The sequence below is a fragment of the Tiliqua scincoides genome, chromosome 1 (assembly GCF_035046505.1).
Source record: "Tiliqua scincoides isolate rTilSci1 chromosome 1, rTilSci1.hap2, whole genome shotgun sequence".
NCBI classification, from domain to species: Eukaryota; Metazoa; Chordata; class Lepidosauria; order Squamata; family Scincidae; genus Tiliqua; species Tiliqua scincoides.
The window spans coordinates 61050127-61067801 of record NC_089821.1 but is presented as its reverse complement, the minus strand read 5'-3'; the positions used below and the strand labels follow the sequence as shown (position 1 = coordinate 61067801).

The following is a 17675-nucleotide window of genomic DNA, read 5'->3' as shown; positions in this document are numbered from 1 at the left end:
GGGTGCATGGAGCTCACAGTCCCCTCTGCAGGCCTCCCTACTGCTCTAAACAGCTTTTATCTCCGATCGCGACCCACTTCTGGGTTGTAATTGCAAAAGTGGAAGTGTGTTATGATAGGAGATAAGAGCTGTTTGGAGCAGCAGGGAGGCCCACAGAGGAGACTGTGCCCCCCACACCATAGCGAAGGTAAGTGCTTCCACCCAGGTATGTAAAGAAACCCCTTGGTTGTGGCAGCAGCACGATTGCTGCGGCGCTGTTGTTGCCATCACTGCAGGGCCGCTCCCCTTAAGGGGAAATGCCCTGCTTCCAGTTCCCCTAGTGGGGAACCCATCAGTTTGGGAACCACTGCCCTAGTCCATTTGCTAGGAACAGGATAGTGCTATGTGCATTAACAAAAGCTTTTGGAAACCATCCATCCGGTGCCCAGGACACATGTGTGTGCAGCATACATGCAGATAATAAGCAACCACATTTTTAAATGTGTGGAAACCAGAGCAGAGGCAGCGTTGCTAACCCAGCTTCCCCCTTTTACAAGGTGAAGGGTAGTATTTGGCTGCATGCTTGTGCCACTGAACTGCCCTCACCTCTCCTCCTGCTCCCCACTCAGAAATTCCCCTCGTTTTAAACACTGCCTGCTCCCAGGCATCTTACTTTTTACTTAGGTGGTGGCTTGGCTACTGGCCCATGTACACAGCTCAGCAGTCAGTGACTGTGCTGGTGGCCTTACTGCACTTGTGCCAGAGCAGATGACATGTGACTTATGGCAGGATCTGGGCATTTGTGCCCGGATCCTGCTGGTTCCACTAGCAGAATGTGTGTTCTGACAGTGGAGGATTTAAGTAAGATTGGGTCACCTGTCCCCTTCCTAACTGTAGCCAATGCTACAGTGTATAGGTTAGGTTTCAAGGGTATGTACTTAAGTTAAAATGTACTGAAGTTGAAACATCCAGTTCTCAGCGGCCCAGCACTATCACACCTGTGCAAAAGCACCACCACCAAAGGACATGCTATGTGTTCACACCAAAACAGCTGTCCATAACCAATGTCTGTAACTCAGGAAGCCAGTGTAATTTCAAAGACTAGCCTGTGGGCAAAAATACATGTCCAGTTGAGCAAATTATAACACAGATGGGTATTGTCATAAGCATGTTTCTTTGGTCTTGAGCTTCAGTCATGTTAATCATAATTAAATTGTAAGATTTAGAGTGCACAATTTTCTCTGTTTATTAAAGAGAGTAGCTGGCAGCTGTTTGGGCCGTGATCAAATTCAGTTTTAACTTTCGTCCTCTCTCCTTTCCTACTTGGTAATCATAAAAGGTGGTTGTGCTTTTATTATTCTGTTATTGGAGTTGCCTCCATTATAGGCTTATCTAGTATTATGGTGAGGTGGAGGGGAGCATTATCTCAGGTCTCCCTGTGCTCAGTCAGCCCTGCTGACTGCTTCCTTCATCCTGCCCCCATGGATCCACAGATTTTCAGTGCTATTCAGTTGATGTTTTTCACCACTGCCACAGCAAGGTGTTGTTGTTTTCTAATATATTGAGCATCTCAGGTTGTTTCCAAGCAGCATTTGTTGTTTGTTATGCTGTTTTCATCTTTCCATGTGGTCTTTTTTTTTTTTTACATTGCATGCATTCCAGATATCTTTGTAATGTGATTTTATGCATAATAACCACTATGCCAAACTGACAGTTTTCCATTTATCTTGCTCATGTGACACTTTATAAACAGCACTGAACATATTGATAGTGTTGTGTTATTTTTAAGGGAGAAGACCAAGTCAGCTTTCCAATTTAAGGGCCCAGTCCTATCCAATTTTCCAGCTCCAATGCAGCTGCAATGTAGCAGTGAGATAAGGGAACAAACATTCTCTTACCTTGAAGAGAAGTCTTCATGACTGCCCCACACCACAGGATGCAGTGCATGCCCCGCTGGCATGGCTGAATCAGTGCTGGAAAGTTGGATAGGACCGGTGCAACTGCAATGCAACCCTGATGTAAGGGCACAAATGTTCCCATACCTTGAGGAGGCCTCTGAGACTGCCTTCCCACCACAGGTAGCAGTGCACGCCCCATTGGCATTGCTGCACTGGCATTGGAAATTGGATAGAATTGTGCCCAAAGTCGTGTATCTTTCTGGAATTATGACCAAAAGCTTGGAAGTCAATAAGATCTACAGAGACTACTATATCTTGTTTCATTTTCTGTCTGAGTTGCATTACTATTTTTTCTTTCCTTTAACAATTATTTAATAGCTTCACGGTTCCACTCCTCGTTATGGAGTTGATAAAGCACTCTATGACCGAAAATACCCTTCAGGACTTGCCTATACAGACTACTTGGTCACTGGAGCAATAATAGGAGAGCTCAACTGTCTAACTAAGCAAGAAATGGAATATACTGTTACTTGTGAAACTGCTGTGCAGGTCAGAGAATTCTGCTTTCCCAATATATTTCATGGGATTTATTTTACATAGGAACTTGCAGTAGATGGCTTAGATAGCACTGAAATGAAATTCTGTATATATTTGAAACTTGTATTTTTGAAATTTCAATCCAAATTTTGATTTTAATGCCACTTTTAATAATTTTTAAATAAAACAAAGTTTTGTGTCAATAGATTGAAGTGCAGTAAATATCTGTGTGACAAATTGGATAATTTATAGAGGGGAGGCAGCTCCAGCACTGCTGTTTCTCTCAGTTCCCCGAGTGGCATTCTTTTCTGGTTATGACAATATTTGAGGAAAAACTCCACCACAAACCATTGGGGCCTTTTCTTGTTCCTTTAATGGGCAGCTTGATATGAACAAATCAGTGGATGAAGCTGTCCATAGGAAGGGCACTTGTTAATGTCTGTCTGCACTTTAAGATTGCAGTCTTTCACATTGTCTTCAATTCAATGAGACTTACTTTTGAATACACATATATAGGATTGTGCTGTAAGTTGCTTTGCATTGCTCAGTTGAAATTCCTTCTGACCAGTAGCAGTAGTGAATGAGGAATAATCATGCCTCCACTTTTTCACTGACTGCCATACTATTCTTGCACAATGCTCATTTGTCGAATGTTCTTTTTGCTAATTTGAATGGCTGCCTTTACTAATCTTTGATGCTATTGACTTTCTGGATTTTGTTGACCAAAATGGAAATAAATTCATTGTTATGGGATATTTTATTTATTATTTTATTTTTCACATTTTTATACAGCCCTTCCTCCAAAGAGCTGAGGGCAGAGTACACAGCTGTTCCCCTCCTTTTGTCCTCACAACAACCCTGTGAGGTAGGTGAGGCTGAGAGAAAGTGACTGGCCCAAGGTCACCCAGGAAACGTCATGGCTGAGGGGAGATTTGAACCTGGATCTTCCAGGTCTGAGTCCACCTCCCAAACCACTACACCATCCTGGATATGTTTGCCTTTGCTTTACCATTACTAGAACACAAATATTTAGAAACTTTGGTTCCTATTACGTGCCAAAGCTGTCATTTGTACTTTAAATTGAACAAGTTTTCTGTTCCTAGTAACTGGAAGCACAAACTATCACTCTTTAATACTAACCTGTTCTTAGAACATGAACTCCAACAGTGTATCTGAAGCAGCAAACTGCTTTCCAAATCCAGTATACTTAGTGCTTCTTAGATGGTGCTAAGAACCAGCCGGAAAGTTGGATAGGATTGGGCCCTAAGTGGGCTTTGGCTGTGGGTTGTATTAAGATGAGCTCCTGCAGTCTAACATTTACCACTACATTAGTTATTATTATTAAGAATATGTATATACTGCTTAAAAAAACACGAAGCAGTTTATAGGCAAAATCAAATACAGGTCCAACCTTGTTATACACGAATTTGACTCAACACGAATGACCTCTGCAAATGAGAAGGAATGTGCTGATCCCTGGAGCAGGGGGAAAATGCACCCCTTTAAAATGCTTTTCTTACTGTTGTAGAGATTTTTATCTCAACATGATGAGAAAGGCCCTTTAATCATTCTCTCTCCAAGGGACCCCCTCCCTTCCCCCTGAACATGAAAGAAAGATGATTATAGTTATAAGCGCCTGGAGAGAGACTGATTGTTGGATTGTCATCTTAATGAGTCTATCTTAACATCGCAAAGGTCAGCAAGGCTGTTTTTAAATCACCTGAGCAAAGGAACTTGTTTTTTAAATTGATTTGCTATAGTGCAATTTTTGCCATCCATGTGAGTTCTGGGAACGGAACCCATGTAAATAATGAGATTCAACCTGTAATTGAATGATTCCCTGTCAGAAAAGGGCTTGCACTCTAAATCACTGTTTACATGCATATATTTTATTGTCAATTCTTGATATGCTGGGAGTTTAATTATGATGAATGTTTCCCTAACATTCAAAGTCATTCATTTTCACACAGTTCACTCAATACCATTTGTTATTTAATGAATGTCATGCTTTCAGCTACCAAAATGTTCAAGGACTTTAATCCTTTTCTCCACCATGGTCCTGAACTGGTCTGGAGCACTCCACAACTACTGTTTTGACTTAGAAGGGAAACTTCCACTGGCAAATAGTTGTAGGTGACTTAATCTGAATCAGAGTCATGGTGAAGCAAAGGGTTAAAGCTTCCTCCTCTGCACTGCAGGTTCAGTTCAGATTGGAGTTCCCTATTTAGAGAAGAAAAGTCCGTCACGCCAGGTTCAATCATGTTATTAATGTACTGTGTCATTTTACCTGCAGTTGCTTTAAAAAAAAATACAGGTTGAGCCTAATTATCAGTGGATTTTTCATCCACGGATTTTACTCAACATGGATGGCCACCCACACTGCTAAAAATAGTCCTTTTAACTGTTTGTCAGCAAGAAATAAGTGTGTGTGTGGGCGTGGTAAGCTGGTGGCCAGTCAACTGGTGCTCGGGGAAGCTATTTCCAAATCGTTTAGCTCCCCTCCTCCATTGTGGAAACTGCCCCACAGAAGGAGCCGCTGCACCTCGTGGTTCCTGCTGGTCTCTCTCTCTCTCTCTCTCTCTCTCTCTCTCTTACACACACACACACACACACACCCCCCCAGGCTGTGCTTTCCTAAAGCCCCGTGGTTCCCTTCCCCTCACTACTGCTGCTGCTCCTGCCGCTGCCACCGCCGCTCTGTGCCCCTCACAGGTCCAGCCCCTCCTCACAAGCAGCCTCCACTGGAAGCAAAGTTTAAAGAGTCATCCCTGGGGTGCTGCTGAGACCTCCAGTCTCCTTGCCTGCCGGCCTTGGGGCTCACCCCCATCCCTTAAGAACACTGAAGCAAGGAGGCTTTGCCCAGCTCTGGTTCCTCCTCACCCACAAGATGAAGGGCCAGCCAGCCACCTGCAAAGCTTCCCTTGACCCCCAGCACGCGAGGAGGCAGAACTTTTCCCCTCACCTCAGTGTTCTTAAGGGATGGGAGTGAGCCCCAAGGCAGGCAGGTGAGTGCCGAGCGCCGGGAGACTGCCCACCAGCTTACTGCACGAGGTAAGGGAAGCTCCCCCCCCCACACATGTATTTCTTGTTTTTAAAAGTTATAGGGACGTTTTTACAGCAGGTTTCTGTCACGGCTGGAAAAACGTCATTTCTGGTTTTGCTTAACGCGAATTTTTTTTATCAGCAGGTGTTTGGGAAATGAAACATCCATTAATAAAGAGGTTTGACCTGTACTAGCAACAGATGTCATTCCTCATGGTCTTGCTTTTCTTTCTTTTTTTCCCCTAGACATGTTTTATCTCTATAGATGATTTGCTTGAAGCTTTTGACAAGTTTTTGGAAAGCCCAACTTTGGAATACAAAATATGGATGAAAATTGCTCTTGATGTTGCTGTCAAAACTTTCAAAGAAAATCTTCCTGGCCAGGTAAGTGATTGCATGCCTGTGTACTAAAAGATGAATGTAAAAGATGAATGCTATCTGCGATTATTGTTTTATTGAATGGTGGGGTTTACTATTTTGTTATACAGGGTGAACCAAAAGTAGGTGGACAGTAAATGATAACATTTATTTTGAGATTACATATATAATTATGTAAAAAGAACTATACTTACATTTACAATTAAATTTAATTGTATACAATAATACAGTACAAAGGCACTGAAAATTTTATAAATTATAGTATAACCCTAACACAAACCCTATTCTACCTACTGTCCACCTAATAATAATAATAATATACAGTATTTATATACCGCCTTTCTTGGTCTTTATTCAAGACTTTATTCAAGGCGGTTTACACAGGCAGGCTTATTAAATCCACGCAGGGATTTTTACAAATTGAAAGAAGGTTCTCTCTTTCAAGAACCACCACATTCAAGATGTTACGCTCCGATCTGGTTTAACATTCTGGCCTCCATCCTCCCACGCTCCGAGCAGATGGAACAGCTCAGCTGCAGCTTGCCAGCTGCTTCAAGGTCGCACGGTGCCGGTGGCCTCGAACTGGCGACCTTGTGGATGTTAATCTTCAGGCAAATGGAGGCTCTACCCTCTAGACCAGACCTCCTGCCCCTACTTTTGGTTCACGCTGTATAATTGATCACATTTGGATTTATATACAGGTTGAACCTGTTTCTCTATGGATTTTTGATCTGCGGATCTGGCTCAACCCAAGTCCGCCAAACCTGGCTCAACCTGGACCCTCTGGAGGGTGTTCTGAGCTCCGGGGAGGCTGCGTACCTCTAGGAGACCTCGGGGAGAACTTAGAACAGCTATTTTCAACCAGTGTGCCATGGCACATTGGTGTGCCACAAATTGTCTGCAGGTGTGCCATAGGAGTTTGGGGGTGGGTCATTTGTTAATTGGACTATTGGGGAATGTGACCCCTCCACCAGCAGGGTGTTTTGCCTTGTCAGTTGTCAAAAAACTGATGGTGTGCCTTGACAGTTTTAGTACCTTGTCAGTGTGCCATGAGATGAAAACCGCTGCCTTAGAAGGTCACTTCTGGTTTTCAGTGAAAACCCGAAGTGATGTTTTAAGGTCTTAAAAGGCTTTTGGAGGGCTGGGAAGGGTTTCTCTGGCCCTCTGAAGGCTTTTTAAGGCCTTAAATGTCACTTCTGGTTTTTCCAAAAAAGGCGGTGGTGTCCAAACTTTTTGGCAGGAGAGCCACATCATCTCTCTGACACTGTGTCGGGTTCAGAAAAAGTTCGCATTTAAAATTTGAATAAATTTACATAAATGAATACTTTAGAGATGGAACTTGATGCACTTTGGACAATCAGGGATATGCTTTTAGCAAACATACAAAACACATGGAGGCATACGTTGATGCACTTGGAACAATCAGGGATGTACTTTCAGCAAACATACAGACCAAGCCAGAAATGGGGGGGAGGGTTTAAATAACGACCAGCACACATTAGGCAGTCACAGGCCAGTGTGGGCTCCAGCAAATCTTTGGCGGACCAGAGGGTCGTTGGAGACTGGGGGCTCCCTGTGGGCTGGATTGGGGGTCCCTGAGGGCCACAAATGGCGCACGGGCAGGGTTTTGGACACCCCTGTTCTAAGGTCTACCAGAGGCCTTAGAAGGGTTTCTGAGTGCATCCTCCCCAGCACTCGGAACATCCTCTGAATTGCCTCTGGAGGGTAAAGGTGCCTTCCTTCATTACTTGCTGTTTTCAGTATCTGGCCACGGACCCTCACAGATAAAAGGGGTTCACCTGTATGGGAACATCAGATGAGAAAATCATTATGTTTTAATTTTAATATTGTAAAATTTTGCTTGATGGCAGTTGACTCCATAAATGTTAAAACAAATCTATTTATAAACAATTTTTGAAATGGTTGATGATGTGAACATACAAGAATAGATGTGATGCATTAGTAGTAATAGTGGTAGTTGTTGTTCTTGTTACTGTGGGGTCACAGCCCACTAGATGTTTGGACTGGGATTTTTGGGTGTTTACTAATTTGACCTCTACTCAAGAGTTGAAGAACTGGTGAGACAGTGCTATATAATGGTTTATGTTCCTAGTAGTGCAACTTGTTGCAGTTGCTCAGCTGTTGTCTATGCCCATATTGGCCAGGAATTTCTTAAGGACCTTGGGGATTGTGCCTAGTGCATCAATGGCAAGAGGAGTGTTGGTTGTTTTCTCTCCCCAGAGGCTCTAAATTTCTCTCCCCAGAGGCTCTAAATTTCAATTTCAATTTCCAGGTCTTTGTTCTTTGTGATTGTCTCCTGGAATGGCCACATCAATAAGCATCACTTGCTTCTTCTCAACCACAGTAACGTATATCTGATCTGTTGTGTTCCAATTTTTTGTATGAAACTGTCTGGTTTTGAAGTCCCACAAGATTTTGACCTGTTCGTTTTCTACCACCTTTATAGGCATCTGTTCCAATTATTTCTTTACTGATGTTATTCCGTATTTTTGTATAAGTTCCAAGAGAGCATAGCAGTGACTTTTTTGTGACATTTTTTTGTAATCACTCTATGCGATTTTGCTGCACCCGCTTATGATGTAATCACTTGTTTCAACTTTTTCTTTACAGAGCATCATTTCTTTACATTTGGTATCATTCAAGATCTTTTCCACTTTTGCCCACATTGCAGTGCAGTGCAGTGCCTTGCACTGGTTTTATGCAGCAAATATCAATCTCTCTGTTTGTTCCTTCAATCTTCTATGTGGCAACCATTTCTAGCTGGAGCCCTTGTCTGCCTTGTCGTCTTGATACATTGGTCATGCAGCATTTTATTATGCCATGTGTTTAATCAATTTTCCACAGTTTGCTCCTTGTAGGCCTCTTTTGTTTCATTAACTTCTATTATGTGCGCTTTATAAACTTTTTCTTTACTGTTCTTTATGTAGTCCTTTAGTGCCCTCCTTTCTTCTCCCATAATTTGTTTTACTTGTAATTATTCTTGACTACCAGTGATCCTCAGTAGGTTCAGTTGGTTGATGTCACTGCAAGGACGAAGGGCATGGTTGTCTGTTGTATGTTTTCTAGTCTTACAGTCAAATGCATCTAATTCTGCTTGAGTCCAGTCAATAATTTCTGTACTGTATCGAAACGCTGGAATGACCTGAATGTTTATGACTGTGTTCCCACCATTTCGTTTTGATTTTAGTACTTTCCACACATGTTTTGTGTATTCAGCTCTGATCTTTTTTACTGTAGTATGCTGAATTCCCTTTACCCTGTGTAAAACCCGAATCTGCCCAATGGGACTACTCAGATCTGCCCCGGCTAATAGCCAGCACAAATCCAAGAACCTATGTCGGGAAAAGGCATGAGCATAGGATATGGGGTAGGCCTCCTTCACCAGCCTGTTCCATTCCCAGACTTCACCTGACTGCTGGTCAGGAAGGGGATTGGGATATTGGCATTCCCCACTGTGGCTGATACCACCCCTCCTGGTCCCCTTCATGCCCCATTCCACACCCTCCCTACCTCCTTCCTACCCCCTACACAAATGTACTGGCACCAGTGTGTGTTCGTGGTTCACTGGTGCATGGAGCTAGCCACTTACAGCAATGGACAGGCTATGCCAAATGACTGGTCGCCTTTTGCAACAGATGTAAAGGGTCTCTGTCACTGGAACGAGCAGTCCAACAGTGCAAGGCCTGATTAGAACTGGGCCTTTAGAAACTGACAGCTCATACTGGAAACTCGGTTGCATAATTTACGTGCATACTGATAGGAAGCAAGGGTTGGAAACTATGGAGGTGAGTGTACATGAGATTGTGTTTTCTTGTATTGCCGCATAATATAAAATGAAAAGAGTAAATACAAAAACACAATAAAATATAAGTGCAGGTTTTCCTATGTGAGGATAATTTTATGCTTCTGTGGTAGTTAACGTTTAAATTACTAAATTTTTTGTAAATGGTTTTTATGTGTGTATTATATATATAATTTATATATTATATAAAATTACAGGTATAACCTAATTATGCACGTATTTTTCACCCTTGGAAGGGCTCTTGAAATTAAACGAAAAAGAAACATTTAACAATAGCCTCATTAATGTGGGAGAGAGCAGCTAGCAGACAATCCATCAATCATTCTCTCTCTATGCACTTAGAATATCTTCACTCTGAGGCAGGTGACCCCTCTCTTCCCCTTGAGCACCTGAAAGAATAAGTGGAAGTGATTATCACCTCCTCTATTCTTTCCCAGGTGAAGCTGTGGCTCCTGGTGGAGGGAGGGGTTACTGTTGAGTGAAACCTTTCTAAGCTCCTGAGAGAGACTGATTGTATGCCTGATGCAATACAAAGGTCAGCAAGGCTGTTTTTAAATAACTGAGCAAAGGGTTGTTTTTTAAATGGATTTGCTTTAACACGATTTTTGCCATCCAAATGATTTGTGGGTTCAGAACCCTTGGATACCGAGACTCAACCTGTACACATAAACATATGTACTCATACGTACACACACACACACGCACACACATATTTAATTTATTATTAATAGGAATGTTTATATATCTATTTTCAATAAAGAAGTACATGTTTGCATATTTAAATGTCTCTGATTATGTGAATTTATATTGTAGGATTGGTCTTACAAGATGTGTGTGCAGCTTTCTAACATGTATGTGTTGGATGTACCAAACCACACCAAATGTGACATTTACGATGGGAGTATGGATGATGTCATTCTTGTACATGGAACTGTACAGGATTGTCAACTGCTGCAGCATTATGCTGCGCCATGCATTCTTCCTAAACTGTGCCATCAGGTAAAGGGATTTTTTTTAATGACTCCATGGTGTAGCTTCAGCACCAGAGATGGAGACTGCCCTCTGCAGAGAAAAGGAAAGAAAAATAGAGGAGAAGGAAAAGGAAAGCAGTTTGTATTTGCAAAAAATTGGCTACATGAATATTGCCACATTTTAATGTTACAGTGGGAGAGTGCTCAGCCTATACAAAGTGAAGAACACACACACAAAATAAAACATACCCCCTCCCCAATGGTTTGAATAAGGAACTTGTCTCATAGTTACCTGTGATCTCATAAATACCTGCTAATTGATGCTTGAAACATTTATACAAACACAAACCATGTACTATCCACTATTATAATGGAAGTGATAATTGTGAAGGAGGGGAGAATGCTACCTTTTTCCACCAAAAAGATATTTGCTCTCATTTAAGTTGAGCCAGCCATACAGCAAAACCAACTCTGCATGTTTGTTCTTGCTATCTGAGATAGAATACTGCAGACTGGTGCTGAATGTGTTGTTCACAATATTGGTGACATATCCTGATATTCTTCTCAAAATGTACTTAAATTGCATGTTCTTGACTGACTTTTAAAAAACATTCTAGCATTTATAATAGCAGAATATACTAAAGAATATTCCAATTCATGCATATCCTGCATTGATGCCAAAATCTGCCCTCCAGAGTTTCCTGGACGACATTCTATAATAACTGACATGTCACTTGCCCAGAACAAGGGTCTAATGCAGGGGTGCTCAATAGGTGGATCGCGATCTACCGGTAGATCGCGAGGCAAAATGAGTAGATCGCGGAGCCCTGTCTCTCCAAACTGTTAATATGTCAGTTTCATCTAGTGACTAGACGAAACTGACATATTTAGCTGATACTAAACTGACACTGAAACTGACACTTTAGCTGCTCTTCAGGCATGCAGCAACAAAACTGACTAGACTCCAGCAGGGGCTCCATACATTAAAGGGGGTGTCTGTCAGACGCTTCCTTCCCCCCTGGTAGATCTCCGGGCCTTGCTGGGTTTCAAAGTAGCTCTCGAGCCAAAAAAGTTTGAGCACCCCTGATCTAATGAACAAGATAGAGGACCATGCCATCCTCCAAAACCAGTGGTGCCTAGCACAGAGGTTAGTGGGGTTTTGCTGGAGCTCTGAAAATTTTGTCTTTCTAGTAGGAAGTGATTTTCAGCCCTACCCAGTGCCCAGTTCAATTTAAGTTCTTATATTTCAGGCATATCACTTTCAGGACCCACCTGGCTTTACAAGTCTAAACTGAAAAAAATTCACCTTACCCTCTCAAGTCTCTATTTTATTCTTGGGGGGGGGGGCTGCCTAGCTCCAGTTCCATCAGATCAGGACCATTCCAGTGGCCTCACATTTCCTTTTGCCTGGCCTAACCACAAGCTAATGCATGTTTGCTTACTTGCGAGTAAACACGACTGAGTGGCTTAGTTTCGCTTTCCATAGGGCTCAATACATTTGCCAGCTTGGAGGGAGGGACCTCCTTTTCGGGTGATTTTTGGGAGCTACCATTGTGGTGTCATTGGATTCCTCTCAGCCTGCCCTTTCTGACAGATGAAAGCAAGTTCACCTACTCGCGAGTAAACACGCGGTATGGTTCAGTTTCACTTTCCATATGGCTCCATGCATTTTTTGTTTTCCTGTTTTTTGCCAATAACTTTTGATAGAAAGGAGATACGTATTTCATTCCAGTTTTTTTCATTGTATTTAGCTGTAAATTCCACATCCAACGGTATATATGAAGGTATTATTCTTAACCATCGCAATTTTAGTGCGTCACCCCCCCCAGTGTGCATCACCCCCCTTGCACGTCACCCGGTGTGACCCACACCACCCACACTCCTGTAGTGACGCCACTGTCTATAAGGCAGATAGGGGATGGAAACTTGCAGGCATTTTCCCTCAAATGCCACAGAGCTTTATCCAAGCAAACAGCACCCTCAAGGCCAAAGGAGGATAGTAACAACTTGGTGGTCCCAGGGGAACCTCTCACCTTGCCAACTCCTTTAGAGTGTGTGTGTGTGTGTGTGTGTGTGTGTGTGTTTTGCTCCAGGCTAGGGAAAAGAACAATCAGTTCACTTGTACCTTGGCCTCTGAGATTCTACCTATGGGGAGATCTGTAGCTTCACTGATCTCCCTTAGACTGTACACACTTTTCTAGGAGAAAGCTCTGTTGAATTTGATGGGAATTGCTTCTGACTAGACATGCATAGGACGGTGTTGTTAATTTAGGAGAGCAGGGAAAGCACATGGGCACAAGAAACTATTTCCCCTCTCACTAATGAGATTCACAGCACAGTTCAAACCTGCGCTGAAACAGGCAGGCCAACTTGCTGACTGTATCCAGCATATGTTAGGTGTGGGCTGGAACGCAACTCGGAGTAAGGAGACTTACTTTTACCCCTAGTAATGCCCCGGCCAGCCCTATGGGGCTACTCGGATTTGTGCCAGCAAAATCCCTGGCAAGATTTGCTTGATTCTCTTCCCCCGATGTGCATGTTGAAACGGATTGCAGCATGGTCACTGTTCCCCAATGGCTCAGTAATATTTACATCTCTAACCAAGTCCTGAGTACTACAAAATATTAAATCCAGAATCACCTGTCCTGTGGTGGGCTCCATGAATAGCTGCTCTAAGGCTCAGTCATTTAGCAAGTCAAGAAATCCGGTCTCTCTTTCGTGACCAGAGCACAAATTAACCCAGTTGATATGAGAATAATTGAAGTCCCCATGATTACAACCCTGTCTCTCCTAGACACTTCCCTGATCTGGTTCCTCATTTCAAGGTCCCCTTCTGGTTTCTAGTCTGGAGGATGATAGCATTACCCAGTAGTGACTCTGTAGCTCCCAGGTTCAGCCCAATTAATACTAGTTGTGCATTAGCTTTAAACAAATAACATTTTGTGATTTCAGCAGTAACTATTATTATGGCAATATTTCAGGTGCAAGGTACTGCTCCAGCAACAAAACTGCTAGTTATACGATCTTCAGAGAAGACATTGAAGAAGAGCAGTGGAATATGCAGTAGTATTTGTCAGTTTCATCCTTTAGCTGGTCGGAGGCAGGGTAAGAGAGAGAGTACAGATCTTTATCACAGTATTAACAAAGATGCTTAATTTTACCATTCTGTTTCTAGCACTTTTAAACAAACGGGAACAGAAATTCAGGAGCATTTGATTATTTGACAGAAACACTTACACAAAAACTTATTTGAGTGAAGCAAATGTTACCTGTCTTTCTGCCTTTGCCCTTACTGGTCTGTCATCCTGAGAATCTGTCATTCTTGATATATAGGGCTTCTCTATGATCATAAGTAGAGGTGTTTGAAAACAGTGTTATTTATTTTACTTAGAAGTAAACCGGTTGTGTTCAGTAAGACTTAGGCTGTAATCCTATTGTACCCTCTGGAAACAAATACCTCTAACCATAAGTAATTTCAATGACACCTTGCAAATTTCATTATAGCACACTATGAACTTGGCCCCTCTATAACTTGTGCAGGAGTAAGGGTCTGCTTTTTCCTCCTGCTGCTTAGTACACAGACCTGGCAAAGAGGCAGGCCTCAGAGTGTTATCAAATGCCCGGTGGATTGCAAGGCATACTAGGATACTGTGAATTTGATAGGCATGGCACACCACTGCATGCTTTAGCCTGAGCATGTAATACCACCATCCTTATGTGCAATGTATAGTAACCTGAAAAATTCTGAACTCGTGATACAGAATTTTGTGGGCATCTTTGCTGGCATCAATCACAAAATAATATTTTTCTGATTATATAACTTGGGTACTATTCAAAAGGCAACAGGTTGGGTTAATTACCAATGTTGGTGCTAAATTTGAAAATGTCAGCAAGGCATTCTGTAATACAAAGGTGGGCTTCAGTCTTATGTGGCAAATCATGTATTCAAATTTCCATCATCTAATCTCGTACATCTCTTTGGTGTCCATCATTTAGGGAGCAGATTTCTATAGCACATAAGTGAGGCATATTTCAAAGGAGTTGTGTGGTGGTGGGAATAGCTAGGGTCATGGAGGAGCTGGGCTAGCAAAGCAAAAATAATTATGGGACATATAAATGGAGTAAATACCAACATGAGCAACAAGGCTCACACCTACTCACCATCAATTCTCTTTCAATTTCTCTTGAAATGCGCTTGCATTTTCAAGGTCTATTTCCAGCCCTTGTTTTCATGAGGGACCACTAGAGGCCAAAACTGAGTTGGCTGCAGTTAGGCTATTCAGTCCTCACATTCAGTCTCCACTATAGAGGTCTTTGCAACAGTTTGAACGTCATGGTATTTATCAACCAAATGAGCAGGAAATGATGTGGCCTGCTAGTGACAGGCTGCCTGTTAGAAGACGCACAGAATCATTCTGTGGGCTGAGTGAAAATGTTGGGTCGTGTTTGTTAGGAAGCGCTGTGCTGCTCTGTACATTCTGGGAAGCAAGCTAAAAAATAAAGCTTCTTTGTGTAACGTGAGACTAAGCTGTGAATCAGGACTTCCCCAGTTTAGATCTTACTTCTGGCACGAATTCAACAAGTGGCCTTAGGCAAGCATCTCCCTCTCAGCCTCAGCTACAGCATGGAGATAAAGATACTTACTCACGTTAGAGCAATGTTTCTCAAACTGTGGGTCGGGACCCACTAGGTGGGTCGCAAGCCAATTTCAGGTGGGTCCCATTCTTTTCAATATTTTATTTTTAATATATTAGACTTGATGCTACCATGGCATGTACTTTTAACAAGCTACTATGTATGTTCTTTTAACAATGATAGTCAATGGGACTAAGTGTGGGTAGGATTGCAGCCTAGAATTGTTAAAAATGTTCCTGCTTGATGATATCACTTCCAGTCATGACATCACTTCTGGTGGGTCTTGACAGATTCTCATTCTAAAAAGTGGGTCCTGATACTAAATGTGTGAGAACCACTGCTTTAGAGGATTATTGTGAAAACAACTCTGAAAAGTTTTGAACACTTGAAAGCACTGTCCCCCTGCAAAATAGTTGATTGTGCTTCTATAGTTTAACACGCAGTACAGATGAGATCTTAGAGATAGCTTATAAAGATCATCAGGTCTTTTTTTTAGCAATTCTTTTATAAAGTTTCAGGAACTGTTGAACAGGATGAATGTGTAGTAGTTCTGTATTCTAAAGTAAAGGTGTGTGAACATTGGGAAAGTTTAAAATATATATATGTTGGTTTTTAACATGTTCTTTCCCTTGAATTTGTAGCTACCACAGGATATCTGTCTGAACTGGAAAGCAGTAGTCACAGTACAATGGACTCTGATTTAGTAAGCTTAACATTTAATATTAAGCATAAACCAAAATAGGTTCTGACGTTGTTAAAAATGTAATTGTAATCATGAAATTGTACTTGGGAAGATCCGTGGGTCCGGCTCCTTCGGATTTGACTCACTGTGGATGCCAGCAGATACTGAAATCCACATTTAAATCCCTTTAAAAACAAACTAAAAAAACTGACCAAAATCCAACATTTTAACCTTGTTGCAACCATAGCCAAGCCTCTAGAGCTGTTTTTAGGACTGAAAGACCAACTTCCAGATCACACAGACATCCCTTTCTTCTCCCAGCCTCGCAGCAGAATGCATCGTGTGCCGGAAGTGGGTCTTTCAGTGCTAAAAACAGCTCTACAGACTGGGAAATGTCTGCATAAAGGTAACAATGATGGATTTTGGCATGCTTTGTAAAGGGTTTTAAATGTGGATTTTGATATCTATGAGGGGTTCTGAAATGGAACCCCCGCAGATACTGAGGTCCAATTGTATAAGAAATGACATTCAAACCAATTAACTTGCTTCTGCCCTAGTACTTCACAAAAACTATACACTATCTGGTGAGAAACCCAAAGGACCACCTTCATCTTGTGAAGATAGTGTACAGCAGTGCCGCCTTAAGAACTGCCAGCTCACTGTCTACAAAATGAGGGGCTAAACCAGTTTTATAGTGTTGCTCCTCTAACTGGGCTAAGGCTGCATCTTGTAAAGTGGTGATGTTCTTAAGAACATGAAAAGAGTTCATGAAAAGGCCCATCTAGGCCAGCTTCCTGTTTCTCGCAGTGACTCACCAGATGCCTCAGGGGATACACAAGACAAGAGACCTGCATCCTGCTGCCCTTGCATCTGTCATTTCAAGGTAGCCTACTTGTAAAATTAGGGCAGTGCACATATCCATCACAGCTTGTAACCTATGTTGGACTTTTCCTCCAGAAATTGGTCCAGTTCCCTTTTAAAGGGGCCCAGGCCAGATGCCATCACCTCTTACTGTGGCAAGGAGTGCCACAGACTAATTATACACTGTGTCAAGAAATATTTTCTTTTGTCTGTCCTAACTTTCCCAACACTCAATTTTAGTAGATTTCCCCTGGTGTTGTGTGAGAGTGAATAGAACATCCCCCTATCCACTTTATCCATCCCCCGCACAATTCTTACAGTGAGCTGCAAAAAGCTGTCCCTGTTGACCCCAACACAGCATATTTAGATTGTGCCTTTTGGGGGAGGGAATCTTCTTATTATAGCAATTTAAATAATTAACCCTCTCTCTTAGCACAGACCAGGGGATTACTGGAAGGCCGTATGTGCCTTCCCAGCTAAGGCCACACTGTTGTTGCTTAATCATTCACAGGAGTTTTTGACACTTCTATTAATCTGTAAATGATTAAGCATTTCCTATGACTGGTTATGAAATATTTAACATATATCAAATAGATTCCTATTCATGGGGTCATGGTTAGTGCACATGCCTGATTTCACTATTGTGGTCTACTGAGTAGACCACCTATTGAGGCTGCCTATTACAGGGTTTCAGGAATTCAGAAGACCCTAGATTAGGGTCGGCCAACCTGCAGCATGCCATGTGCCACTTTTAATGAGCAGAATCTTTGAATGTGCAACTCTGACTGCCTATGGCAACATCCCAGCTGCAAGCGCCTTGGCCGGGATGCCTCCTGCTGTTGAGAGGGCATAGCAACTGACACGTCCTT

General features: G+C 42.3%; 1 protein-coding gene across 1 annotated transcript in view; it reads left to right on the top strand.

Moving 5' to 3' along the window:
- Positions 1-17675, top strand: part of LOC136644077 (solute carrier family 9 member C1-like) — a 107824-nt gene that overhangs the window by 82356 nt on the left and 7793 nt on the right. The window contains exons 22-25 of the mRNA XM_066619591.1: positions 2256-2426; positions 5703-5840; positions 10471-10656; positions 13610-13733. Coding sequence (XP_066475688.1) covers positions 2256-2426; positions 5703-5840; positions 10471-10656; positions 13610-13733 — 619 coding nt within the window. The remainder of the gene's footprint in view (positions 1-2255; positions 2427-5702; positions 5841-10470; positions 10657-13609; positions 13734-17675) is intronic.